Source organism: Arachis duranensis, chromosome 7 (genome assembly GCF_000817695.3).
Source record: "Arachis duranensis cultivar V14167 chromosome 7, aradu.V14167.gnm2.J7QH, whole genome shotgun sequence".
NCBI lineage: Eukaryota > Viridiplantae > Streptophyta > Magnoliopsida > Fabales > Fabaceae > Arachis > Arachis duranensis.
Window position 1 is genome coordinate 5,916,817 of NC_029778.3, and position 26,748 is coordinate 5,943,564.

Below are 26,748 nucleotides of genomic sequence, written 5' to 3' on the forward strand. Positions count from 1 at the left end.
AATATAAAAATTATGCTTTAAATTATTATAATATAATCATACTAAAATTTACTCATGTATGGTTTATTTTAAAATAATCACTATAATTACTATATCATAATCATAGTAGAATCTAGTTACGTATAATTATTTTGAAATTATAAGAGAATTTCATCTAGTTAATTAGAGTTGCACAAAACATGATCACATGGTATTGTTATCATCATAATCCACAAGAACAGTTATAAGAATAAGATCCTATTTTTTCTCCCTCGATTACGCCTCTCTCTCTCTCTTTCTTTCTTTCTCAAACAAATCTTCTGCCATTTCATTCTCTTCTGTCCCCTCTCACACGTCACAACTAAAACAGTTACAACAAAAACATGACGTCGTCCTCGTCCTCCTCGTCCTCCTCCTCCTCGTCGGAAGAAGAGGAAACCTCCCCCACCACCGCACCTGCCACCGCTCCCACCACCGCACCAGCAAACACCGCCACCACCAACCCCGCCCACCAAGACAAGATCAAATCCGCAATGCAATCCCTCTCTTCAATCCTCTCATCCCCGCTCTCCTCACACGACCCCTCCGCCCTCTACCCTCCCATCTCCGCCCTCCTCCGCCGCCCAAACTCCGGCACCGGCGACAACAACCTCTGCCGCTGGCTATACGATACCTTCCAATCCTCCGTCCCCGATCCATAACCGAAAGCCTCAAGCCGGTTTTGAAGCCGTTCTGTTAGCATTCTACGCGCACGAAACAACCTCACGCGCCGGACAGCCCGTAACCGCCACGCTCCCTGATCTCTCCCACCCTAGCCTCTACCACGAGTCAAAAACTCCACCGCCTTCGAAAAACTCCGCCACGGATCTCAACATCGCCGTTGTTTCCCCAACGCTCGAGCCTCACGGAACTGTTAGGTCAACGAGAAGAGCAAGAATCGTCGGCGTAGCGTTAGAACTCTTCTACAGCAAGATATCTTCCATGCCGACAGAGTCGAAGGTGGATTTCTGCGAGTTTTGTAAGATTTGGGCGGGACAAGACGGTAGCATGTATAAACATTTCGAGGAAGAAGGAATAACAGAAATCAAAATCGACGTGAAAGAGAAAGAGAAAGAGAAAGAGAAAGGTAAGGGTAAAGGTAAAGGTGGTGGAAAGGCGGTGGAAGAGACGGCGGCGGCAGAAGGGAGGATACCGATGCCGTGGGAGCTGATGCAGCCGGTGGTGAGGATTCTGGCGCATTGTTTGATGGGACCGGGGAGTAATAAAAATGAGGCGGTGTTTGCGGCGGCGAATGAGGCTTGCCGGTGCTTGTTTGCACGGTCCACGCATGATGTGAACCCCATGGCTATATTGGCCATGAGGAGCTTGTTGAGGCTTTCTAAGACTCTTGATGATGACTTTGATCCAACTGAGTTACCTGTAACTGATATTATTACCCTTTAGATTGTTTTTTTTATATGAATTTTTAACATATTATTTTTGGCTTAGCAATATCTTCTAATCAAATTTGTTTTATCTGTTCTTTTTGAAGCAGGAAGAGGTTAACTAGTTTCATGTGAAAAATTGTAGTTATAGCTGGTAAACAGTACAATTTATTGGTTTGAATAACTTAACTCGAGATCAATGAACACACAAAATTTTGTATTACCTCAACGTGCCTTGTAACCAGGAAATAGATCCTCTCTAGGAAAAAAAACACTTGAGAAAATAAAATGTTATCTTTTATTTTTAATTCTTTAAATGTGATCAAAATTAAATAAAAAAAATAAAAAATTAAATTATACATCGAATAGCATCCAATTTTTTTTCACCGGAAATAATTCACTCCCTTGTAACCATCGGGTTCAAGGATAGATGATCGATGCTTAATTGTAATGCTGGAAACTAAAGTAATACGTAAATGGTAAAGATTATTATACGTGAGAGAACTCAAATAAGACGAATTAGACTAGAGACAACAAAACTTGAAAATATTGTACACAAAGTTATCAATAGAGTTATGTTGTTTATGCTGTTGGAATGTTAGAGTTCAACACACATGTAGGGAAGGACTGAGGAGAGTTTCAAAGTTAATTCTTGATTCCATTTGTTGATAATCCTCCCAGTGATTACAGAAGGGAGTTATTATCCCTTTAATTTCGAAACAAAACTCACTCACAATTATTTTAATATAAATCAACAGTTTAAAATTATTAGATATTTTGTTATAATTGGTTAAATTATTATTTAATAGTTTTAACTATTAAATTTATGTGAAACCAATATGTGAATTTTTTTTATTTTATAATTTATTGTTTTCCGTTGCAATAAAAAATTTTGTATTCGACACTTTAATTTTTTTTCATTTTTTTAAAGGTTTGAGATTAACAAATTTTATTATTGTGGCAATATATATTTGATTTAAAGGCACCAACTCAAATAAAGATTCCAAAGCAACTTTTTCTAAAACGTCACGTGGCAAAACCTAAACCATACATTTTAAAGCCACACTTTTAACTACATAACACTTAAAATCATAGCATTTTATGAGAAAAGCGTCACCTAATAGAAAAAAGTAAATTAGAAGATTTAAGAGAAGAAATAATTAAATTATCAAAATTAATAGATCAAAAACTAATGATTTTAACTAATGTTAATTATAATGATACCAAATTCTTAAAATCAATACAAAATGATTTTTCTCAAAATCTTTATTTTACTATAAGTTTTTTCGAAGGACTTCAAAAACCTGAAAAAACTTATATTTCACATGAAATTTCTAAAAAATGCTACCATGAAAATGATTCCCCACATCTCTATCATACGTTTAACCTACAATTAAATTCTATAGTAGATATGCTTGAAGAAATATTAGTATCCATAAATTTTCAAAGAAATAAGGAAAAAGAGGAACCTAATATAAACGAAATTAAACAAATATTAAATAAATATTTTCAGAAAGAGAATCACAAAGAAGAAAAAATTCAAAATATAGCCAACATAATAAAACTAAAAGTAAAACCACCATTGAAATTATGAATATTGAAGAAAAATTAGAAGAAGTTACAATGCTTTTTAAACAATTAAAAATGGCTCAAGAAAATAATATTATGGAACAAGAATTTCAAATAGAAGAAGAATTAGTAAATTCTGAAAATATAGAAAATGAAGAACACATCCTAGATTATTCAAGTGATGAAGAACCAGCAATTCCAATACAAGTAAAAAATGAAGCTGGAACATCTAAGGATAATCAATCTCAATTTAAATGGGAAACAGGTTTTGAAAATTATGCTTTTAAAAAGGGATTTATAAATAAAAATTCAAAATATACAAAAATACCATCAAATACGTTCCTAAAATCCAGGAAACGGAAGGAGAAAGAATGCTCGATTTAGACTGTAAAAAGAATGAAAAAGAAATTTTCGAGAACTGGTTGAATTCCTTCTTATTAGAAGCTTTTACTAATCCAAAACTTAGTGAATTGTCTGGAGGAGATATCTGGAATTATATAGGGTTTTATACTAAAGGAACTGTAAGAGATTATATGACATCAATAGAAAACTAAATAATAGAAGAATTAACAACAAAAACAACAGTTTACAATAAGATATTACATATAATGATGATTCTATATAAAGAATTTTTTGGAAAAAATATTATAGATCATAGACAAGAAGTCTATAATAAAGAATATCAAGAAGCGAAAAACCATTTAGCTAATATTCAAATATATGATTTATGTAATGTGGAATCTTACATATGTGAATATAGAATACATTATTATAAACTAAAAGAAGAAGATAAAAACCATTATCTTAGTATGTATATAACAAAATTTCCATACCCTGCTAATGAATTTATAATGGGAAGATTTATAAGAGAAATAAATAGAGAACAATTGAAAATAATTTTGGGGGGAACAACCTCTGCAATAAGAGAGGAAATAAAAGAACGTTGTATGCAAGAAGCAACTCAAAAAAAATTTGAAAATATAATTATAATTTGCTGTCAGGATAACGAAGAAATACCTCAAAAATATGGTCTTAATAAAAATTTTCAAAGAAAAAGAAAATATCAATTTAGAAAAAGAAAATACTATCAAAATTGAAGAAAAAAGAGGTATTTTAGAAAAAGAAGTAACAATAAAAACAAAAAACAAAAAAATGACTATTGCCCAAATAAAAAAAGAAAATTGTAAGTGTTGGTATTGCCAAGAAGAAGGACACTATGCAAATAAATGTCCAAAAAAGAAGGATAAAAAAGATCTTACCAAACAATTAGAAATTGCTAAGTCTTATTTCATGGAACCATTAGAAGAATCAGATGATAATTTAGACTATATTTTTGAATATGTCTCAGAGACAAACTCAAAGACTGAGCAATAATGCCACATTTATTACTATAAAAATAACAGAAAAGTTTATAAATGCTTTCATAGATACTGGAGCAACACAATACTTTGCCAGTACAAATATAAAACTTGATTGGAAAAAATTAAAGAAACCATTAAGAGTTAGAATAGCTGACAAATCAATACATAAAATTGACCAAAAAGTAGAAATGACTGAAATATTTATTCAAAATTATAGGTTCATTGTTCCATCCATATATATGTTAGATTTTGGAATGGATTTTATCATAGGAAACAACTTCTTAAAACTATATCATCCATTCATTCAAGAATTAACATATATAGTTTTAAAAGCTCCACACGATTCTTCAATAAATAAAAAATCAAAACGTATAAAGATACCAACTACTACCATAGATAAGATTTTAAAATTTAAAAATTTTCTATATTAGAAACATGTTATTTAAATTTATATTTTCAGATAAATATCCCAAAAAATAATCTTGAAATAAAAATAAAAGAACTTTTGGATGAAACTTGCCCTGAAAATCCTTTAGATGTTAAAAATACAAATAAAGAATTAGTAAGCATTAAATTAATATGTTGAAAACAATAATGAAATTAAAAGGGGAAAACGAAGAATGGTTATTAACTATAAAAAGATGAATGAAGCAACTATTGGTGATGCTCATAAACCTCCAAAAAAAGATTCTATTTTGGAAAAAATCAAAGGAGCAATTTGGTTTTCATCTCTTGATGTAAAATCAGGATATTGGCAACTTCGTTTAGACGAATAAACAAAGAAATTAACTGCTTTTACTTGCCCAACAAAAGAATCAACAAGTGTGTTGCTCTATGAATGGAATGTTTTACCATTCGGATTAAAACAAGCCCCATGTATCTATCAAAGATTTATGGAAAAAAATCTAAAAGAGTTAAATGAATTTATTTTAGTTTACATTGATGGTATATTAATTTTTACAAAACAGGATAAAGAAGATCATCTTCAAAAATTATTAATAGTTTTAGAAAGATGTAAAGAAAAAGGATTAGTTCTTAGCAAAAAGAAAGAAAAAATTGCAAGACAAGAAATAGAATTTCTTGAGTTAATTTTATCCACTCAAGGAAAACTAAAACTTCAACCAAATATTTTAGAAAAGGTAAATTTATTCCCTAATAAAATAGAAGATAGAAAACAATTACAAAAATTTTTAGGGTGTATAAATTATATTTCTGATCAAGGATTTTTTTAAAGAATATAACAGAATACACTAAAAACTTATTTCCAAAAATAAGTACTAAAAAAGAATAGAAATGGAAAGAAAAATATAGTATGCAAATTCAAAGAATCAAAGTATTATGTGAAAAGCTTCTGGAACTTTATATTCCAGTAGAAAATGACTACTTAATAGTAGAAACAGATGCTTCAGACATAACCTGGTCAGGATGTCTAAAAGCTAAGAAAGCTATAAAAAGTTTGAAACAAGAAAAAGAATCACTAGATTCTAAATATTCCCCAAAGGAATTACTTTGCAGGTATATTTTAGGGATTTTTACTCCAATAGAACAGAGATACACTACTCATGAAAAGGAAACTCTAGCAGCAATTAAATCTCTTAAAAAATGGAAAATTGACTTACTACCCAAAGAATTTACATTAAAGACAGATTCAAGTTACCTAACAGGTTTCATTCGATACAATTTAAAAGTTGATTATAATCATGGGTGATTGGTAAGATGACAATTATTTTTGTTACAATATCCAATAAAAATTGAATATATTAAGGGTGACAAAAATATTATTGCAGATACATTAACAAGAGAATGGATTTCGTGTACAACACATTAAATCAATAAATTCAAAAATATCAGCAAGAACTCGAAGAATGCAACCATTGTCAGCAAATAAGGACACAGATCCAATCCCTCAAGAAGGCCATTGAAACAATGAAATCAACACAACAAGCAAAACCATCAGAGTTCAACCAACTAAGCATGGTGGACAAACCAGGTGAAGAAAAAATTTCAGAAAATAAAACAATTGCTGAAATTATTAAAAAATCCACAAAAGACAAAAAACATTATGTGATTTATAATGGCCCCATGAAAGGAGTATATGATGCCTGGGAAAAAATAGCACCATTCACACATCAATCAAAGATAGTTCATAAAGGAGGATTTTCAACACTAGAAGAGGCAAAGGAATCCTTCAGGGAATATGAAGCTCTTCATCCAGAACAAACCTTAAAAAGAGCAAATAAATCTCCGATTCAAGTCCAGAGGGAATAATGAGAAACATTCTTACAAGGGCTGAAATCAGGGAAAAAAAAAGGGTCTGTAGATCAAATCTCAGAGAAACCCTTAATATAGTCCTGAATTGGACTGAAGAAAAAAGGGCAAGTTTGTGATACTATCCTATTGCCAAAGAACAGCTAACAAAGCTGGTTATTTTTCTAGAGGCTTCCCCATCTGACACTTATCAATTTTTTCAGTATGGATTAATTGATACAATTTTAATTTTTAATGATCTAAAACTTATTAGTGAGTTTCCTGCAGGATTCGTTGATGCAGTAAAGAGATTTAAAAATATGATTAACAATGTAAATCCAAGGGATATATCCCTAAAATTTACAAATAGTCAACCTATTTTTAATGAAGAAGAAGAATGCTTAGTTCCAGCACACCAAGTAATATTCATGTCCGTCTTCCTAGAAAACTTTCAACCAATTGATCAAATTCAAGATTTAACAATCTACAGTCATGAAGGAAGACTAGCCAGCACATTAGCAAGAATTTTTGAAAGAACTCAAAAAATAACAAGGGAATCTCACACAAAAATTAATTATAAAAGCAGAAATACTCTGCTTGTGTCCAGTAAAAGAAATGAAATTGAAGAAAGAGAGATGAGACTCTTGGTGGAATTTGAATCTGCATTCTATAATCTATCCGGACTCTTAGAAAAGCTCCCTGAAGGGATAAAAAGGAATCTCTGCTATTTGATAAAAGACAGAGAAGACCACAAGTGCCAGCTATGTGTCTCGAAAATATCTGAAGGAAGCAATAATGAAATGAAATCCACCCACATGATGAAAGAAGAGGACAGTGCATCCACCCACATGATAAAAGAAGAGGACAATGCATCTGAAGCATCCCTCAATATTATTGCATAATGACGTAAGCGCTTAGGTCATAGAGCACCAACAATGTAACTGGTGCAAGATAATAAACAATGACGTAAGCAATGACGTCTTAAGAAGGGTAAGGATAGGAATTGTCCATCAGACCCAACCATTATAAATAGATTTCTTAGGCAATTGTAGAAGGCATCAGAAAACAGAAAGTAGAAGGCTAAGAGTACTCACATGCTAGGAAAGCAAGGAGGAAGCTGTCGAGGCGATTCTGTAGTCTGACAAAAGAATTTTCTTAGGAAAAAATAGTTTTAAACTCCCCTCTGGAGTTAATATCTACAATCTCTCCTCTGGAGATAAAAACACCTTATGTAAAATATACTAAATAAAGGAAGTTTTTCTCCATAAAGGTACGTCTTTGTCCTAATCTCTTAGTTATGAATTATTTAGAAAGCTTAGAATTAACGAAAGAATCTGATTATTATAGATTAACTGCTTTATTAGATAATGAAAAACAGGCTGTTCTAAAAACAGAACTAAATCTCAAATCAAATAAAAATTTTAATAAACAAAGTCTTTTAAAAGAAGTTTTTAATAGAAAAAATATAATATACTATGAAAAAATTCAACTTGAAGCCCCTGTAAAAATAAAATCTGCTAATGGAAAACTTGAAATAGCTTTGATAAATGATGAAGAATTAAGTAAACAGATTGAGAAAATTAAGGATCAACAGAAAAGATCTAAAATTGGATGGATTCATATTAGTACTATACAAGTTTTAATCAAATCTACATATATGAAAAGAATTAATTCACCAATAAGCTTAGCAATCTGTGACAAAAGAATTACTGATGACCCAATAGATCAAATAATTGGAATTGTTCATGGAAATTTGGCAAACGTAAATGTTAAATTTGATGCCCATCTTGGATATGCTATACCTTTATCAACTGAAAATCTTGGTAGATCTATAAGTTTAGCTTATAAATTTCATAGAAAAAGTTTAATGGAACAAGATGATGAACCATTTTCAATTACATATGCAATAAATTATGCTTTAACAAATAGCCATCATAGTATAATATTTAAAGATAGAGAAAGAATTTATGTTGATGAATTATTTCAGAAAATTATAAAAACAGAAATACCAAAATACAAAGCTATTGAAAACCCAGTTCTATTGTTAAAAGAACGATCAAAAGATCGGTTCCATCGAATTTTCAAATAAGAGAATCCAAAATCAATAATCCTTTAAGTTTATCTAAATTAAAAATTAAAGAAGAAAACTATGAAATAAAAGAATTAACAAAAAAGGTCGAAAAATTAAATGAAACCCTAAATACTAAATTATGACAATAAATAAGGAAGAAATATATGTAACTTATCAAGATAAGAAACAAGAGCTCTTTGAAAGAGAGAATCGTTTGAAATATTTGCAGTTTTTTGAAATAAATTAAAGAGCATTTAAAGCTCTAAAAATAATCTATAACAAGTTAAAAAGAGAAGTTGAAGAGTTAGAAAAATTAATAGAATCTCTAAAAAATAGTGATGAATCAATGATAGAGTTTGCAGAAATTCTAAAATAAATAATGATAAACAAAACTATTTTAGGAATTATAATAAGATTACCTAATTTATGAGGCATAAAAAGATTGAAAAACCAGAAAATAAAATAAAAAGGAAAAGAGCGAAAAAATAAAAAAATAAAATAGAGGAGTATAAAAGAGAATTAAATAATCTTCAGATCGAAATTGATGACCTTATAATAAAAAGGATAGATATAAGAATAAATATAAACAAGTTAAAATTAAATCTAGGAAATTTATAAATGTCTGAAAAACCATATTACGATTTAAAAGAATTAAAACTGTTGAAAGAAAAAAAAAGGAGAATGAAATTGAAAAACTAGAAAGATAATTAGAAATAAGAGAAAGTGTAGAAATAAAAGAAGTTTTTGAAGATTTAAGAAATTATAAACAGATAAAAGATTTTATAATAATCCATGTAAAAAAGAATATTATAATTATGATAGAAATTAGAACAGAGTTAAAAAACTATAAATATGAAATCAGAATTATAAATATACATCAAGGACTAGTAATAAATAATTATTTAACAAATATAAGAGAAATTACAGAAATCGTTAATACTTTAGATTATGAAGTTGCAAATTATTTTTATAAAAATCCTTTAAATAAAGCACCACTAATTGAATCTATACAAATTATAAATTTATTCGAAGCAAAAGATGAAAAGATAATAGAAATTTCGAAAGAAGAATTAAAAGAAAAGTCGAAATTGAAATATTGGTATCAGAGCCAAGTTAACGATCAAGAATAACACTTTCTCTTTAAGCAACACTTTTAATAATACGCTTTTAAATCAATATCAACCACAAAATAAAAAATGTCTTTATAAAAAGATGAAATTGACAACTTCACCATAGCATCCCTGATTTAATCATACATAGTAGCAGCTCGTTGTGTGTATCGTGGGTTTTCTATATTTTGAAGTTTAATTATTATGCATTTATTTATAATTTATAATTTATAATCAAAACTAAAACTATGCCGTATAAAAAATGTTTACTTGCATCAAAATTGTAATCTCAAACGAGGAAAGGTGAAAATTTGAGTGATCTTATTTAAAAATAAATAATTAAGAAATACTTTTACTTTTCTATTATATTCCCAGTGTAGTGGTGCACTATGGCGAGCCCACAGTCATGCGCCGTGCACGTGAGAGATCCCGCGCACTACAAACAGAAACACAGAAAATTAAATCAACTTTCGACTTTGATAACAGCGAACCGAGTTCGTTCTCAACAAACACTAGCCGTACGATGCAAATCCAACGGTTGACAAGGCGCGTGTGTACTTATGTCATATGCAACCGAAACCCACGCGACATCCACTCTCTCACTCTTCTTTCTCTCTCTCACACACCGTCTTCCTTCTCTCTCCCTACTCTGAAATCGCCCGGAGCTTCAGAAAACCCTAACACGGTTCTTTTGTCCCCTCAATCTCGTTGTTGACGCGAGTTGAGGTTCTTCAACGCCGAAATTTAAAGGTTTTTTTTTTCGAATTAATTTATCATACCTATACTTAGCCTTTTGTTACTGTAAGTTAGGGTTCCTAATTTTCCGTAATGATTTCTGCAACAGCTACTGTCTATAGATGATTTTTCTTTCCTTCCGTTCCTTATGTGAATTTCACTATAAATTTTACACTTTTGTAGTTTTGACCTGGAATCAGAATTTTTTGTTATTTTTTAAAATTGAGGATTTAAATTGTGTCATGTACCTATGATGTCACCCTACTTAAATGAACTTTTTGTTTTGTTAGCATAGTTTTGATATATGAGATTTCTGGTGAATTTTGTCAGTTTTGAATTGATAACGTACACTTTAAACAAGACTTTGTCTTTATCATAAATAGTTTGTTTGTCACAAATTGTTAGCTTCATTTGGTATGTTTTAGTAACATCTATCATGTTTCCTTAATTTTCAAAAGAAAATTCCAAAAAGCTCGCTTGTGTTATTCTTTACCTTTGTTAAGCTTCATTTCATTATTGAGAACATTGGAGGTGGAATTGATTTAACAGCTGTGAAGAGGACATGATAGCGGCATTTTGTTTAAAGAAGTCCAGGGTGGTGGTTGAAGAAGATCAATTTCCAAAACTTCAGGAGCTGCATTGTGTAGTTTTGCATTTACTTGTAACCTTGGCAACTTAGATGGTATTTCTGTTTGATATGATTGAAGGCATTGGTTCTTGCTGCATGGTGTTACCCACGAAATAGTTGCTGAGTAATTTTGCAGCATAAATTGTTGAAGGTGGATGTTCAAGTGGTACTTAAACATGGGGGAAAGAAGTGGCCATCTATCTGCTACAGATGATGGCTGCAAAGAATTTCTATAACGAGTATGCCCGACGTTTGGGTTTCAACCCCAAAGCTAGCCCTCAGAGTCGTTCGAAACCTGATGGGGCAAATGCGTATCGGGAATTTGTTTGTGGTGGCGATGGTTTAAAAAGAAAGCCTAATGAAACTTGTAATGCAATGATTAGGATAGAGCGAAAGGGTCAACATAAGTGGTTTGTTACAAAATTTGTGAAGGAGCATAGTCATTCCACGTCAAGTTCCGGTGAAGTGCACAGTCTTCAGCCACGTAGGCACTTTTCTAGCGTTGGAAGAACAATGCCTGAAACTTACCAAGGAGTGGGGCTTGTTCCCAGCGGTGTCATGTATATATCTATGGATAGGGCTCCTGGGAATCGCAATTCCACTGAGAACATTCATGGTAGTAGGAATTTTCCTGCAGTTGGTGCTAAGACTAATCACCAAGTTTCTGCAGTTGTTACCAAGACTAATCACCAAGTTCCTGCAGTTGCTGCTAAGTCTAATCACCAAGTTCCTGCAGTTGTTGCGAAGACTAATCACCAAATAAAAAATTCTTCATCAATGAATTATACTGTTAAACAGCCTGTTCAGAAGAAGACACTTGGGAGGGATTGTCAGAACCTGCTGGAGTATTTTAAGAGAATGCAGGCGGAAAACCCTGGTTTCTTCTATGCTATACAACTTGATGAAGATAACCATATGTCTAATGTGTTTTGGGCAGATGCAAGATCAAGGAGTGCTTACAATCATTTTGGTGATGCAATTAATCTGGACACAACATTCAAAGTGTATCAATACAAAGTACCATTTGTACCATTCACCGGGGTAAACCATCATGGCCAGACAATTTTATTTGGTTCTGCACTCCTTTTGGATGATTCTGAAGATTCTTTTGTGTGGCTTCTCAAGACATTTCTGACAGCAATGAATGACCGCCACCCCATTTCTATCACTACTGGTCAAGATAGAGCCATTCAGAGTGCAGTTTCACAAGTTTTCCCCCATGCACGGCACTGTCTAAACAAGTGGGATGTCTTGAGAGAAGGTCAGGAAAGGTTGGCTCATGTATGTCACATGCATCCAAATTTTCAGGGTGAACTTTATAATTGTATTAACCTGACTGAAACGATTGAAGAGTTTGATTCATCTTGGAATTCTATTATGGAAAAGTATGAACTTGGAAGAAATGAATGGCTTCAGTCATTGTACAATGCTCGTGCTCAGTGGGTCCCAGCATATTTCCGTGATTCATTTTTTGCTGCAATATCTCCTAATCATGGATTTGATAGCTCTTTTTTCGATGGTTTTATTAACCCGCAAACAACATTACCAATTTTCTTTAGGCAGTATGAACAAGCTATGGAGATGTGGTTTGAAAGGGAAATAGAATTAGATTCTGAGACAATTTGCAGCCAACCTGTTTTGAAGACACCTTCACCAATGGAGAAACAGACTGCTAATCTTTATACACGAAAAGTATTTTCAAAGTTTCAAGAGGAACTAGTTGAAACTTTTGTTTATACTGCAAACAGAATTGAAGAAGAAGGGGCAAATAGCATATTCAGGGTTGCTAAATTTGAGGATGACCAAAAGGCATATATTGTCACATTAAACCATTCCGAGTTGAAGGCTGAGTGTAGTTGTCAAATGTTTGAGTATTCAGGCATTCTGTGTAGGCATGTCCTAACTGTTTTCACTGTTACTAATGTACTTACTTTACCATCCCATTACATCTTGAAACGGTGGACAAGGAATGCAAAAAGTTATGTTGGATTGGATGAACATGCCAGTGAATCACATGGACTGGATTCTATGACATCTCGTTATGGCACTCTGTGTCGAGAAGCCATAAAATATGCGGAGGATGGGGCAATATCTGTGGAAACTTATAGTGCTGCAATGGGTGCTCTTAGAGATGTAGGAAAGAAAGTTGCTGCCGCAAAGCGAAATTTTGCAAAAGTTGCACCGGCTAGTAGTAGGAGTATCAGCAATGCTCATGATGACAAGAAAAACCAGACTTCAAGATCAGATACACCCCCTCTTTTGTGGCCACGGCATGATGAAACAACAAGGAGGTTTAATCTTAATGATGCTGGTGCACCTGTTCAACAGTCATTTGGTGATCTAAACTTCCCTAGAATGGCTCCAGTATCTGTCCAGCGAGATGATGGTCAAGATGAAAACATGGTAAATGAATGAGAACTTTTTTGGTTTTGTTTAGTTTGTTTATTTACTGTGTTTCTGCGATTGGAATAGGACTGGATGGTGTTGAACTGGTCTTTGGGTTCATTCATGTAGGTTGTTCTTCCCTGTATGAAATCAATGACATGGGTAATGGAAAATAGAAGCTCAACTCCGGGGAATAAAGTAGCTGTTATCAATCTGAAGGTATGGTCATAGTAATCTAAAATAGTGAGAAAGAGGCAGTAGCATAATTCTTTGCTTTTAACTTGCACATTTTAACAAATAACAACTGGTTAGGAGCTCAAGTTCCTTGCATATTTCAATTGCAGTTACAAGATTATACCAAGGTTCCATCAGCAGAAACGGAGGTTAAGTTTCAGCTCTCTAGAGTTTCTTTGGAACCAATGTTGAAGTCTATGGCCGGCATCAGTGAACAACTTTCTACACCAGCTAATAAGGTTGCTGTAATAAATCTGAAGGTGTGTTGATTAATGATCACTGCTGTTTTGTTTTTCCATAAGAATATTTTTAAAACACACCACTTTGTTGTACCATGCTATGTTTTCTTTTATTCCTTCTTTTGTAGGGGGGAATCGGGACTCGGGATATATAAATGTTGTTGTTGATTTGAATTCACGAGAAATACTTGTTATTGATAGGCTTGTGAAGGAAGATAATTGTAATTAGTCTTTCACTCTTTCTGGATATAAAAAGGGAAGGGAACTAATAAACTCTTCATGACAGGCCTAGTATCTCAAAACTAACTGTAATTGGCAAAATTGAAGCCATATTTTGATACAACCAGCTTCTATGTGGTGCAATAATTTCATTCATGAAATTTTTGTAGAAATCATTTGAGACCTGTTTATTTTTGGCACTAGGCAGAAGAGTGTGCCTTTATTTGTCCTCTTGATGACCTATATCTCCACCCTCCCACAATATCACATTTCTTCATTTTTGGGCAATACTTGATGTTTCTTTTTATTTTAGTTTTAATTGTATGGACAGTCTGGTTTCTAATAAATTTTTTTCTTTGATTTGATTCTCTGTCTCTATACCTTTGATCGGTGTTTGGATTGTTAAAATTCTTTAAATTGTTTCAGCTTCAAGACTCCGACACAATTTCTGGCGAGTCTGAAGTCAAGTTTCAGGTTTCCAGGGACACATTGGGTGCTATGCAACGATCAATGTCCTATATCCGTGAGCAACTTTCTTCTGATGTAAGTTATCTCTCTGTTGTCATCGTGCAAATTTCAAGAGAGCTAATTACTAAAGGCTTAAGAATCCTGTTAAAATCTGTTGATTCAGGTGTCCCTAGTTTTATGCCACCATTGAGTGTGTTCTCTAGGGGGATATTAATGCATTTATGTGGTGAAATTTGGCAGGGCTATGTGCAGTCAGATCCTATCTCTGTAACAAAAAGGCAGAAGAAGTGAAGCATAGATTTTTATTTTTGTGCCCAGGTGGGGTGTGTTAATCTTATTTCTGGCAGATTGGTGACAATGGCAATGGATACCCCAATGGCTTAGAAAATCTAGTGTTTCTTTTGTTTTAGTTAGTCTCTTTTTCTATGTAAGTTTGTCTAACATATTTGTATATGTATCATATCGTAGGCAGCACGTTGTTTATATAGGAAGCCTTTTGTCATGCCATTCTGCATAAGTAATGCTTTAGTGTCATTTTAGGAACTATATCCCAGGCTGGTCACAAAATCACTTTGAGTCATCAATATTCACAAAGTAATATAATGACTAGGAGTTATTCTTAGATTATTTCGTGGTGGTTATCTTTTATGAAAATTTTAGAAAAGACGCGACATCGAACTCCAATGGCAAATCAACAATATTTGTTTGTAAATATTTCAGAGTAATAATATTCACACTCAAAGACCATAATCATAATGTTCCTGCCCCAAAAAGAATACAGCAATGCAAAACTAGAAATGTTCCATGTAAATAATCTGTTCAAATTCAAATTTCACAGAGACTTGGATGACAAAATAGTTGTTATAAAATCATCCAATGATCTCAGTGAAGAACCTTTCACTTCTCCATTCTCTGTTGTTGCTTCTCTCATAAGCACTGCAATCTCTTTCGCTTTCGCTTTCATCTCTTTTCCCTTCCCTCCTTGATCCATAACTGTTTCAATCACATTCTTCACTTCCTCCCCTGAAATAACACTTTCAACTGTTGCTGTGAGTATAACACCCACGCCCAATTCTTCCTCTAACATCTTAGCGTTGTAAGCTTGTTCTGCTGCCAATGGCCACCCAATTATTGGAACCCCATAACTTAGGCTCTCCAACATTGAATTCTGCCCACAATGGCTTAAAAAGGCTCCTGTTGAACTATGTGATAGAATCTCCAATTGGGGTCCCCATTTATGCACCAACAAGCCTCTCTTGCTCTCCTTCATCCTCTCTTCAAACCCTTCTGGCAACCATTGAGCACCGAACTCTCCATTCATGTCATACCCGAAAGGTGGCCGGATAACCCAAATAAACGGCTTCCCACTCTTTTCCAACCCCTCAGCTAACGCCATCATCTGGGAAGCACTGATTGTGTTCTGTGATCCAAAAGATATGTAAAGAACAGAACTTTGATCCTTGGAATTCAGCCACTCAATGCATTCTTCAAGAGCTATGCCAGAAACTTTCCCTGCTCGTTGTTTCGAATTTGAATCCTTTATCTGAAGAGGACAAACACTCCAAACAGGAAGGTTAAGATACTTCCTCAGAAGATCCAAGGCAAAAGGCTCAAGCTCCTCAATTGTGTAGCAAATCCACCCATCAGATTTCATAGAAAGTGCAATCTGTGGAGGGAAGAATTTGGACCAATCATCATTCCCATCAGCTAGCCTTATCATCCTATGCATGTGAGAGCGCTTGAACCTGCAGCAGGAGCGACGGATCCAGAAAATTTTAGTATCGAACAAAATAAAATATAATATACTAAAAACCAGATATGTAAAAATTCATATTCCAAAATCTGAACCTATAATTTTCAGGGAACCCAGGTGTCCAAAACTCTTCAGAATCTGTTTTCCTGTGAGGAAAATGTGTCCAGATAGAGATGTAAGCCAAAGTTCCATAAGCACCACAAGTTGAGAAGGAAATGTTCTTGGTGCCACAACTTTTTGCAACATTGGTGACCCAACCAAGAAACACATCAGAGATTACACAAAGTGGAGGGTGACCCTCTTCTTCAGTGATCTTCAATATCAAAGAACGAAGAGGGTCATCAAGGCTTGTAGAAGCATTGAAGAGCTTGATGATGGAAGTTAAGGGAAGCTTCTCTGTGTTCTCTATGTTTGGTGGTAGACCATGTTGGATTCCATTGAAGGGTAGCTCAGAAAGTTGAAGATGATCATGAATTGTTGTGGAAGAAGAGGAGGAGGAAAGTGCTGATCTGAGGTATTGAATGTTAAGGGGAGTAGTGGCTATGGTGATTGTGAAGTTATTGTTAGTTCTTTGTAGAATGTGTTTTGCTAGTGCTAGGAATGGAATTAGATGGCCATGTGCCATGAAAGGTATCATTACTATGTGGCCATGTTTGTTGTTCTTTGAAGGATCTTGTGCCATTGGAGAAGGAGGAGGATGATTAGAGAACTTTCTAATCTCTTTCTTTCATTCATTCTTCCTTTTTAGTCTTTCTTATAAGAAAAAAGTGTACAAAAGAAAAAGAAACATGTGAATCAGATTAGTCCACGTATATTTTTGTATTTTTTGGTATGAATGAAAGCAAACAAGTTATATTCATAATTTCATACTTCACTTGACCAGAATTTTGGTGGAATGTAGTATCACTTTCACTATCATGGGACAACTGATTTGGAAATAACAATGATTCTTAACTCAAGACAATTAGAGTTAAAGATATAAACCTAACTTGGTATCTATATTAATTGAATTTATTTGACAATTTTTTATAGTTGTAAATGATAATTTACTACCATAAGAAACTATGTAGACAACTGAAAAAAGGAAGGAAATATGCAGGTGCAAATATATGCAAAGATATCTCTCTTTTTTGGTAGGTATTTTTTTAGTAGTTGTTGATGTAATGTATTTAGAATTAGAAATAAATACAAGAGAGAAGTATATGTTAAGAAATTATTTTTTATTTATTTATTTTTAAATTAGGCATTATAGGAACACACTTTTTTATATTCTGTGTCATGTTTTAACTATTACATTAAGAAAGAATCATATAGATGATGACCTATTCGAATTAAAAAAATAATAAAAATTGACAATAAGAAAGTTTGATAAAAACATTTTCATATAATAATACTTTTATTGCTATCTTTTAAACTTAAAAATGGCAATATCAAAATCCAATATGGAGAAAAAAAAAGTACATTTATTATGAATGGATTCTTTCTAAATATATTAATACTTCTTTCTTTTTAAATTAACTAGCATATGTATCCATATATTGTATGGGACAATAGACAAAAATATATAAAGTATTTTTTTAATTTTTAAATGAAAACATACATAGTAATTTTTAGTCCTCTCTTCTGAATTCTAACAGCAGTAATCAAAGGCAAGTGAATCCAAGGAGAGAAGTTAATGCATTATTAGAAAATGATTAAGCCATACTTCTCTTCTAATTAAAACAAGCAACATTAATGGGGAAAAAAACATTAACATTTGATATCACATCTTAACAAAGTTTTAGTTTTGTAAGATGACTTTCACAAAATCATCTATTGCTCTGATTGAAGAGCCTTTAACTTCACCATTCTGTGTTGTTGCTTCTCTCATAAGAACTGCAATCTCTTCAGCCTTCACCTTCATCTCTTTTCCCTTCCCACTTTGTTGATCCATAACCATGTCAATCACATTCTTCACTTCCTCCCCTGAAATCACACTTTCAACTGTTGCTGTGAGCATAACACTAACACCCAATTCTTCCTCCAACATCTTAGCATTGTAAACTTGTTCTGCTGCCAATGGCCACCCAATGAATGGAACACCATAACTTAGACTCTCCAACACTGAATTCCACCCACAGTGACTAAGAAATGCTGCTATTGACTTATGTGAAAGAATATCCATTTGGGGTCCCCATTGATGCACCAACAAACCCTTTTGAGTGTTCTTCATTCTCTCTTCAAACCCTTTTGGTAACCATTCATCACCATTGAACTCTGCATTGATGTCAAAACCAAATGGTGGCCTTATAACCCAAATAAAACTTCTCCCACTTTGTTCCAACCCTTCAGCCAATGCCATCATTTGGGAAGCACTGATTGTGTTCTGTGATCCAAAACATATGTAAAGAACAGATCTTTCATCCTTCAAATCTAACCACTCAATGCAGGGTTCAAGACCCTTGCCATGCTCTTTACCTGCACATACAAATACGAATATTGAATTCGATAAATAACAAGAACCCTAAACAACAAACTGATTGTTTCTCCCCCATTTCTCATGTGTTTGTTGATGCAACTTTTAAAAGTTAAGAATATTCTTGAAAACTCTGGAGAGTGAGCATTTTAAAGTTAGTTTATACTTATTAAAATAAAAAAATTTAATATAATCTCATATATTAATTAATATTTAAATTTAATTTTTATTTATTATAATATTTTTAAATATTAAAAACTATTTTACTAAACACACTTGTTTGTGCTTATTACAAACTAATTTTAATTTAATTTATAATTTTTATAAACTACTTTTAAAAAATAAAAATTTTATCAAACCAAATTTAAGTATTAGTTTAAATTGACTTTTTTTGAGTTAAAAAAATATTTTTATTCAATTTTAAACATATTTGGATATATTCTTTTAGAAAATACTTAAATTAAAAAAAATATTTTTTAAAAAAACTAACAATACTTTAATTTAAAAAAAATAAAAATAAAAGACGTTTTTAATATTTAATTTTTTTTAAAAACTATTGAAATGTGAAATAGTTTTTATTTATTAAAAAAATAGATTTTTTTTTTTCAAAAACCAATGTAAAAACTCGCCCAAAACCAATAACATAGCAATTTAGATGCAAGAAGTTATAATTATTTGACATTTTGGTGGACTGCAATATAATGTGTCTCATTGAACTTACATCTTCATGTGAAGACATCTCTAATCATCTTCACATCAGTTTTTTTTTTTTTTTAATTATATTTTACACTCCTTGTATATATAAGGTGCAAATTGTTTTGAACTATACCTTGAAGTGCAAGTGGTTGAAGAAGAGGACCAACACTCCATACAGGAAGATTAATGAAATACTTTCTGAGAAGTTCCAAACCCAAATTCTCAATCTCCTCAGCAGTGTTACAAATCCACCCATCAGATTTCATGGACAGTTGAACCTGGGAAAGGATGAATTTTGACCAATCACAACTTCCATCAGTTTCTCTCAAGGTTCTATGCATGTGAGAGCGGTGGAACTTGTAGTTCTGAGGGAACCCCGGAATCGAAAACTCGTCTGAATCAGAGTTTATGTGGGGAAGATTGGACCAGATAGATATATAAGCCAGAGTTCCATAAGCACCACAAGTTGTGAATGTTATGTTCTTGATTCCAAAACTCTTTGCAACATTGTTAGCCCAACCAACAAACACATCAGATATTATGCAGAGAAGAGAGTGGCCCTCTTCTTCTTTGATTTTCGAAATCAAAGAGCGAAAGGGGTCCTCAAGGCTCAAAGATGCCATGGTTAGTTTGAGCATTGCATCTAAAGAAGAGAGATTCTTAGTGTTGTCTGAATTTGGTGGTAGACCATGTTCTGTAGGATTGAAAGGTAGCTCAGCAAGGTGGATATGGTTATGATCATAATAATAATGTTTGATGTGTTGAATGTTTGAGGGAGTGGTGACAATGGTGATTTTGAAAGAAGTTGTTTGTTGGATTTGTTTTGCTAATGCTAGGAATGGGATGAGATGACCTTGTGCTAAGAAAGGTAGCATTACAATGTGAACATTTTCATTGCCATCTTTCTTTGAATACTCTGCCATTGGAGTTTCAAGGATGTGATAGCTTGGTTGCTCTTATTGCTCTCTAAGTTAGGGAATAAATAGGCATCAGTATTATTATTCTAGATTAGTATTTTACTAGCAATATTTACACTAACATTTGCAAGAAATTTGCACACAACAAAAAATATTAGAACAACTATGTTACATGTTAAAAAAAAAGATTCTGAGTAAAAAATTACTTAACAGAAACAGATGAATGCATGTGATATAAGCTACCAAAATTTGCCTTCATACAACTGACAAAAATTGCAGGTAGAATCTGAGGCGATGATATTTACGTGAAGATTTATACAACTGACAAAAATTGTAGGTAGAATCTGAACGATGATATTTACGTGAAGAACGATGATATTTACGTGAAGATTTATACAACTGACAAAAATTGCATGTAAAATCTGAGTGATGATACTCATGAATTTGTCGTAACTACAAAAGATAATTGCAAACTACGCTAGAATTAAAACTCAATCACTAATCAGTAAGAATGCTCATTTCAGAAATACGCACTTTACGGGATATCATTATAATTACTGAATAAATTTATAACGTTATAAAATTTCTCTTAGAAATAAAAATTATAAAACTTAGTTATTTGATTCATTAAAAACTTTCAAAAAATGCATTATTATTAAGTCTTTAGAAATATAATTGGTATTCTATTTTGTAATATGCATGCTTGTGCCTTGAAAATAACTCTCCCCATTGATGTGTTGAATGTTTAAGGGAGTGGGGCAATGATAATTGTTGTTTGTTGGATTTGTTTTGCTAATGCTAGGAATGGGATGAGATGACCTTGTACTAAGAAAGTTAGCCTTACAATGTGGACATTTTCATTGCCATCTTTCTTTGAATACACTGCCATTGGAGTTTTAAGGGTGTGATAGCTTGGTTGCCCTTATCGCTCTCTAAGTTAGGGAATAAATAGGCATCAGAAATTTGACGTAGGCGACAAATATTATTATTTTAGTTTTTAGATTAATATTTTATTAGTAATAATTTATACTAATATTTATAAAAAATTTGCACACAAAAAATCTATAATTTGTGCTAATATTCTTTAGAATTTACATATATAAATTAATATAATTTATACTCACATTTATTAAAATTTGTACACATAAATTAATAAAATTTGTTTATGAATATAATTTGATATTTATGCTATCTAAATACTTACCAAAATTTTTAAAAATTACTGATCTAAAAATTTTTTAAAATAGACAATATACTTTGCATGACAAGTACTCCTACTATCATGATGATATGTTACCCAGACATATTCGATATTTTATTTAAATAAATTAGTGAATTAAATATTAGAGCAATTATATTACATGTTAAAAAAAATTTGAGTAAAAAGTTATTTAACAGAAATAATAAAATGAATGCATGTGATATAAGCTATCAAAATTTATTTAGAAATTTATACAACTGACAAAAATTGCATGTAGAATTTGGGTGATAATACTCATGAATTTGTCTTAACTACAAAAATAATTATAATTTGTAAATTACACTCAAATTAAAAACTCAATCACTAATTAGTAAAAATACTCATTTCAAAGATAAGCATTTTATTATGTGAATATCATTACAATTAATGAATAAATTTATAATTTTATAAAATTTCTCTTAAAAAAATAAAAATTACAAAGTTTAATTATTTGATTACATTAAAAACTTTCAGACAATACTTTATTATTAAGTCTTTGAAAATATAATCTGTATTTCATCTTGTAATATGTATGCTTGTGCATTGGAAATAACCATTCGTAATTGCATATCTTAGACTAATATACCAGTTACATGACAAATATAAATGCATGTAATGCACATATAAACATCAACTAGCATGACCTAAAAAATAATTGTTTGTGTTTTTTTTTAAACCTCTTTTACACTTTTCTTTTTACTATAAAAGATAAAAAAATTAATTTTAATTCGCACACAATTATAATTATATTTTTTATTTTGGATAACTATTTACTGAGTTAAATATTAGACGAATTATGTTACATAATAAAAAAAATTCTGAATAAAAAGTTACTTAACAGAAATAGTAAGATAAATGCATATGATATAGACTACTAAAATTTGCTTGGAGATTTATATAACTGACAAAAATTGTATGTAAATTCTGGACGATAGTATTCATGAATTTGTCGTAACTGCAAAAATAATTATAAATTACGCTAGAATTAAAAATCCAATCACTAATCAGTAAAAATGCTCATTTAAAAAATAAGCATTTTATGTGGATATAATTACAATTATTGAATAAATTTATAATTTTGTAAAATTTCTCTTAGAAAAATAAAAATTACAAAACTTAGTTATTTGATTACATTAAAAAACTTTCGGACAATGCATTATTATTAAGTCCTTCGAAATATAATCTGTATTCCATCTTTTAATATGCATGATGGTTCCAAAAATTTTAATATGGAGCGAACTGAATGTTTAATTTATAATATGTTTAGTTAAAAATGATCACATAGTTTATTAATTAAATTTAATTCTTTTAAAAATTTTAAAAAATTTAAAAATAAATTATAAATTTTTAATTATTTGAAAGACACGGCACACAGTACCCTTATAAAATACAAGATATAAGATATCTTTATAATTTTTTTAATAACGTAAATTTAGAAGAAAAATGAATATTTTTTACAAGAAAATAATATCTAAAGTATATAATGTGATTACCAAAATATAGTTACGTAAGTCATTATTAATATAATAATATAAATACTAAATATATTAATATAAAAAATAAATATTTTTTAAAAATAAATATAGAGATTATTATATAAAAACTAATTTGAAAAGTATAAAAATTTGAGAGCATGATACTAAATTAGTTAAGTAAAAAATATTAGTAAATTAAATAATTAAGACATAAATCTATCACATAATAAAAAATAATACATATAAAACTGTTAAATTACATAATATTTTTTAAACACATATCCCATATATAAATATAATTTCTTAAAATATTGGGAGAGGGGACGACTCGCCCCTCTAGATCCGTCCCTAGTAGGCTAGTAATGCTTGCTTGTCCATTAAAAATAATAATTCGTAGTTGCATATCTTAGATTATAGTACTCCGCTAGGTACAAGATTTATACAACAGACAAAAATTATATGTAGATTTATGGTACTCATGAATTTGTAATAACTGCAAAAATAATTATAAATTACGCTATAATTAAAAATTCAATCACTAATCAATAAAAATGCTCATTTAAAAAATACGCACTTTACGTGGATATTATTATAATTACTGAATAAATTTATAATTTTGTAAAATTTTTCTTAGAAAAATAAAAATTACAAAGCTTAGTTATTTAATTATATTAAAAACCTTCTCACATTACATCATTATTAACTCTTTAGAAATATAATATGTATTTCATTTTATAATATACATGCTTGTGCTTAAAAATAACGAATTCGTAGTTGTATATCTTAGACTACAGTACTCTCTTAAATACAAGTTACATAATAAATATAAATGCATGCAATGTACATGTAAACATCAACTACTATGGACAAAAAGAAGTTGTTTGTTTTCTTTTTTTTAACCTCTTTTACACTTTTTTTTTACTATAAAAGATAAAAAAATTAATTTTAATTCACACATAGTTATAATTATATTTGTTAGATCAATTATGTTACATATTAAAAAAAATTTTGAATAACAAATTACTTAACAAAAACAATAAAATGAATGCATGTGATATAAACTACCAAAATTTATTTAAAAATTTATACAACTGCTAAAAATTGACTATATAATCTGGACAATGGTACTCATGAATTTGTCGTAGCTACAAAAATAATTATAAACTATACTATAATTAAATACTCAATCATTAATCAATAAAAATGCTCATTTAAAAAATATGTACTTTATGTGAATATCATTACAATTATTGAATAAATTTATAACTTTGTAAAATTTCTCTTAAAAATAATTATAAAACTTAGTTATTTGATTACATTAAAAACTTTCACATAATGCATTATTATTATTAAGTCTTTGGAAATATAATCTGTATTTCATCTTATAATATGCATGCTTGTGCATTGAAAATAACGATTCATAGTTGCATATCTTAGAGTATAGTATTCCATCCGATACAAATTATATAATAAATATGAATGCATGTAATGTCCTTATAAACATCAACTATCATGACCAAACAAATAATTGTTTGTCTTTTCTTCTGAACCTCTTTTGTACTTTTTTTTATTATAAAAGATAAAAAAATTAATTTTAATTCACACGTAATTATAATTATATTTGTCATTTTAAATAATTATTTAGTGAGCTAAATATTAGACTAATTATGTTACATGTTAAAAAAAATTCTGAATAAAAAATTACTTGACAAAAATAATAAGATGAATGCATGTAATATAAACTACTAAAATTTGTTTGGAGATTTATACAAGCTACTAAAATTTATTTGGAGATTCATACAACCGACAAAAATTGACGGTAGAATCTAGACAATGGTACTCATGAATCATATTGTAACTGGAAAAATAATTGTAAATTACGCTATAATTAAAAATTCAATCACTAATCAGTAAAAATGTTCGTTTAAAAGATACGCACTTTACGTGGATATTATTATAATTACTGAATAAATTTATAACTTTGTAAAATTTCTCTTAAAAAAATAAAAATTACAAAGCTTAGTTATTTGATTACATTAAAAACTTTCACATAATGCATTATTATTATTAAGTCTTTGGAAATATAATCTGTATTTCATCTTATAATATGCATGCTTGTGCATTGAAAATAACGATTCATAGTTGCATATCTTAGAGTATAGTATTCCATCCGATACAAATTATATAATAAATATGAATGCAATTTATTTGGAAATTTATATAACTAACTGACAAAAATTGCCAGTAGAATCTGGACGATAGTACTCATAAATTTGTGGTAGCTACAAAAATAGTTATAAACTATGCTACAATTAAAAACTCAATCATTAATCAATAAGAATGTTCATTTAAAAAATACGCATTTTATGTGTATATCATTGTAATTACTGAATAAATTTATAACTTTATAAATTTTTTTTAAAAAAAATAAAAATTATAAAACTTAATTATTTGATTACATTAAAAACTTTCACACGATACATTATTATTAAGTTTTTGAAAATATAATCTGTATTCTATTTTATAACGTGCATGTTTGTGCATTGGAAATAACGATTCGTAGTGGCATATCTTAGAGTATTTAGTATTCGGTTTGATACAAGTTACATAACAAATATGAATACATGTAATGCACATATAAACATCAATTATCATGGCCAAAAAAATAATTATTTGTCTTTTTTTCTAAACCTCTTTTACACTTTTTTTACTATAAAAGATAAAAGAATTAATTTTAATTCATACGTAATTATAATTATATTTGTTATTTTAAATGATCATTTAGTGAGCTAAATATTAGACTAATTATGTTACATATTAAAAAAATTATGAATAAAAAATTACTTAACAAAAATAATAAGATGAATGCATGTGATATAAGCTAATAAAATTTGTTTGGAAATTTATATAACTGACAAAAATTGCCTGTAGAATCTAGACAATAATACTCATGAATTTGTAGTAGCTGCAAAAATAATTGTAAATTATGCTATAATTAAAAACTCAATCATTAATCAGTAAAAATACTCATTTAAAAAATACGTATTTTATGTGAATATTATTATAATTACGGAATAAATTTATAATTTTATAAAATTTCTCTTAAAAAAATAAAAATTATAAAACTTAGTTATTTGATTACATTAAAAACTTTCACATAATGCATTATTATTATTAAGTCTTTGGAAATATAATCTATATTTCATCTTATAATATGCATACTTGTGCATTGAAAATAACGATTGATAGTTGCATATCTTAGAGTATAGTATTCCATCTGATATAAGTTACATAATAAATATGAATGCATGTAATGTCCTTATAAACATCAACTATCATGACCAAACAAATAATTGTTTGTCTTTTCTTCTGAACCTCTTTTGTACTTTTTTTTATTATAAAAGATAAAAAAATTAATTTTAATTCACACGTAATTATAATTATATTTGTCATTTTAAATAATTATTTAGTGAGTTAAATATTAGACTAATTATGTTACGTATTAAAAAAAATTCTGAATAAAAAATTACTTAACAAAAATAAT

The 26,748-nt window shown here is 30.2% G+C and overlaps 4 protein-coding genes across 4 annotated transcripts; 2 read left to right on the forward strand and 2 right to left on the reverse strand.

The window, feature by feature from the left end:
* Positions 1-362: 362 nt before the first annotated feature.
* Positions 363-1,463, forward strand: LOC107496701 (uncharacterized). The gene is given in 2 exon segments (XM_016118015.3): positions 363-673; positions 675-1,463. Coding segments are annotated over 2 exon segments (1,059 nt in total). The 3' UTR covers positions 1,423-1,463.
* A 9,873-nt stretch (positions 1,464-11,336) lies between these two features.
* Positions 11,337-15,295, forward strand: LOC107496724 (protein FAR1-RELATED SEQUENCE 3). The gene is made up of 5 exons (XM_016118049.3): positions 11,337-13,526; positions 13,638-13,727; positions 13,853-14,002; positions 14,627-14,743; positions 14,909-15,295. The coding sequence occupies exons 1-5, from the start codon at positions 11,337-11,339 to the stop codon at positions 14,957-14,959; spliced, it is 2,598 nt and encodes an 865-aa protein (XP_015973535.3). The 3' UTR covers positions 14,960-15,295.
* An 87-nt stretch (positions 15,296-15,382) lies between these two features.
* Positions 15,383-17,155, reverse strand: LOC107496726 (UDP-glycosyltransferase 92A1-like). Its single transcript, XM_016118050.3, has 2 exons — positions 16,517-17,155; positions 15,383-16,413 (listed from the first exon to the last, which is right to left on the reverse strand). The coding sequence occupies exons 1-2, from the start codon at positions 17,101-17,103 to the stop codon at positions 15,501-15,503; spliced, it is 1,500 nt and encodes a 499-aa protein (XP_015973536.1). The 5' UTR covers positions 17,104-17,155; the 3' UTR covers positions 15,383-15,500.
* Positions 17,156-18,079: 924 nt separating this feature from the next.
* Positions 18,080-21,394, reverse strand: LOC107496741 (UDP-glycosyltransferase 92A1). The gene is made up of 3 exons (XM_016118072.3): positions 21,334-21,394; positions 19,706-20,538; positions 18,080-18,878 (listed from the first exon to the last, which is right to left on the reverse strand). The coding sequence occupies exons 2-3, from the start codon at positions 20,493-20,495 to the stop codon at positions 18,202-18,204; spliced, it is 1,467 nt and encodes a 488-aa protein (XP_015973558.1). The 5' UTR covers positions 20,496-20,538; positions 21,334-21,394; the 3' UTR covers positions 18,080-18,201.
* Between the last annotated feature and the right edge of the window lie 5,354 nt (positions 21,395-26,748).

Excerpts from the sequence above, each read along its gene's own strand:
- LOC107496724 (XM_016118049.3), top strand. The coding sequence starts at position 11,337 with ATGGCTGCAAAGAATTTCTATAACGAGTATGCCCGACGTTTGGGTTTC. Across the intron at positions 13,728-13,852 it reads TAGCTGTTATCAATCTGAAG|TTACAAGATTATACCAAGGT; the intron begins GTATGGTCATAG and ends TTTCAATTGCAG. Across the intron at positions 14,744-14,908 it reads GTGAGCAACTTTCTTCTGAT|GGCTATGTGCAGTCAGATCC; the intron begins GTAAGTTATCTC and ends GAAATTTGGCAG.
- LOC107496726 (XM_016118050.3), bottom strand. The coding sequence starts at position 17,103 with ATGGCACAAGATCCTTCAAAGAACAACAAACATGGCCACATAGTAATG. Across the intron at positions 16,414-16,516 it reads GGGTTCCCTGAAAATTATAG|GTTCAAGCGCTCTCACATGC; the intron begins GTTCAGATTTTG and ends CTCCTGCTGCAG.
- LOC107496741 (XM_016118072.3), bottom strand. The coding sequence starts at position 20,495 with ATGGCAGAGTATTCAAAGAAAGATGGCAATGAAAATGTTCACATTGTA. Across the intron at positions 18,879-19,705 it reads TCAACCACTTGCACTTCAAG|GTAAAGAGCATGGCAAGGGT; the intron begins GTATAGTTCAAA and ends TTGTATGTGCAG.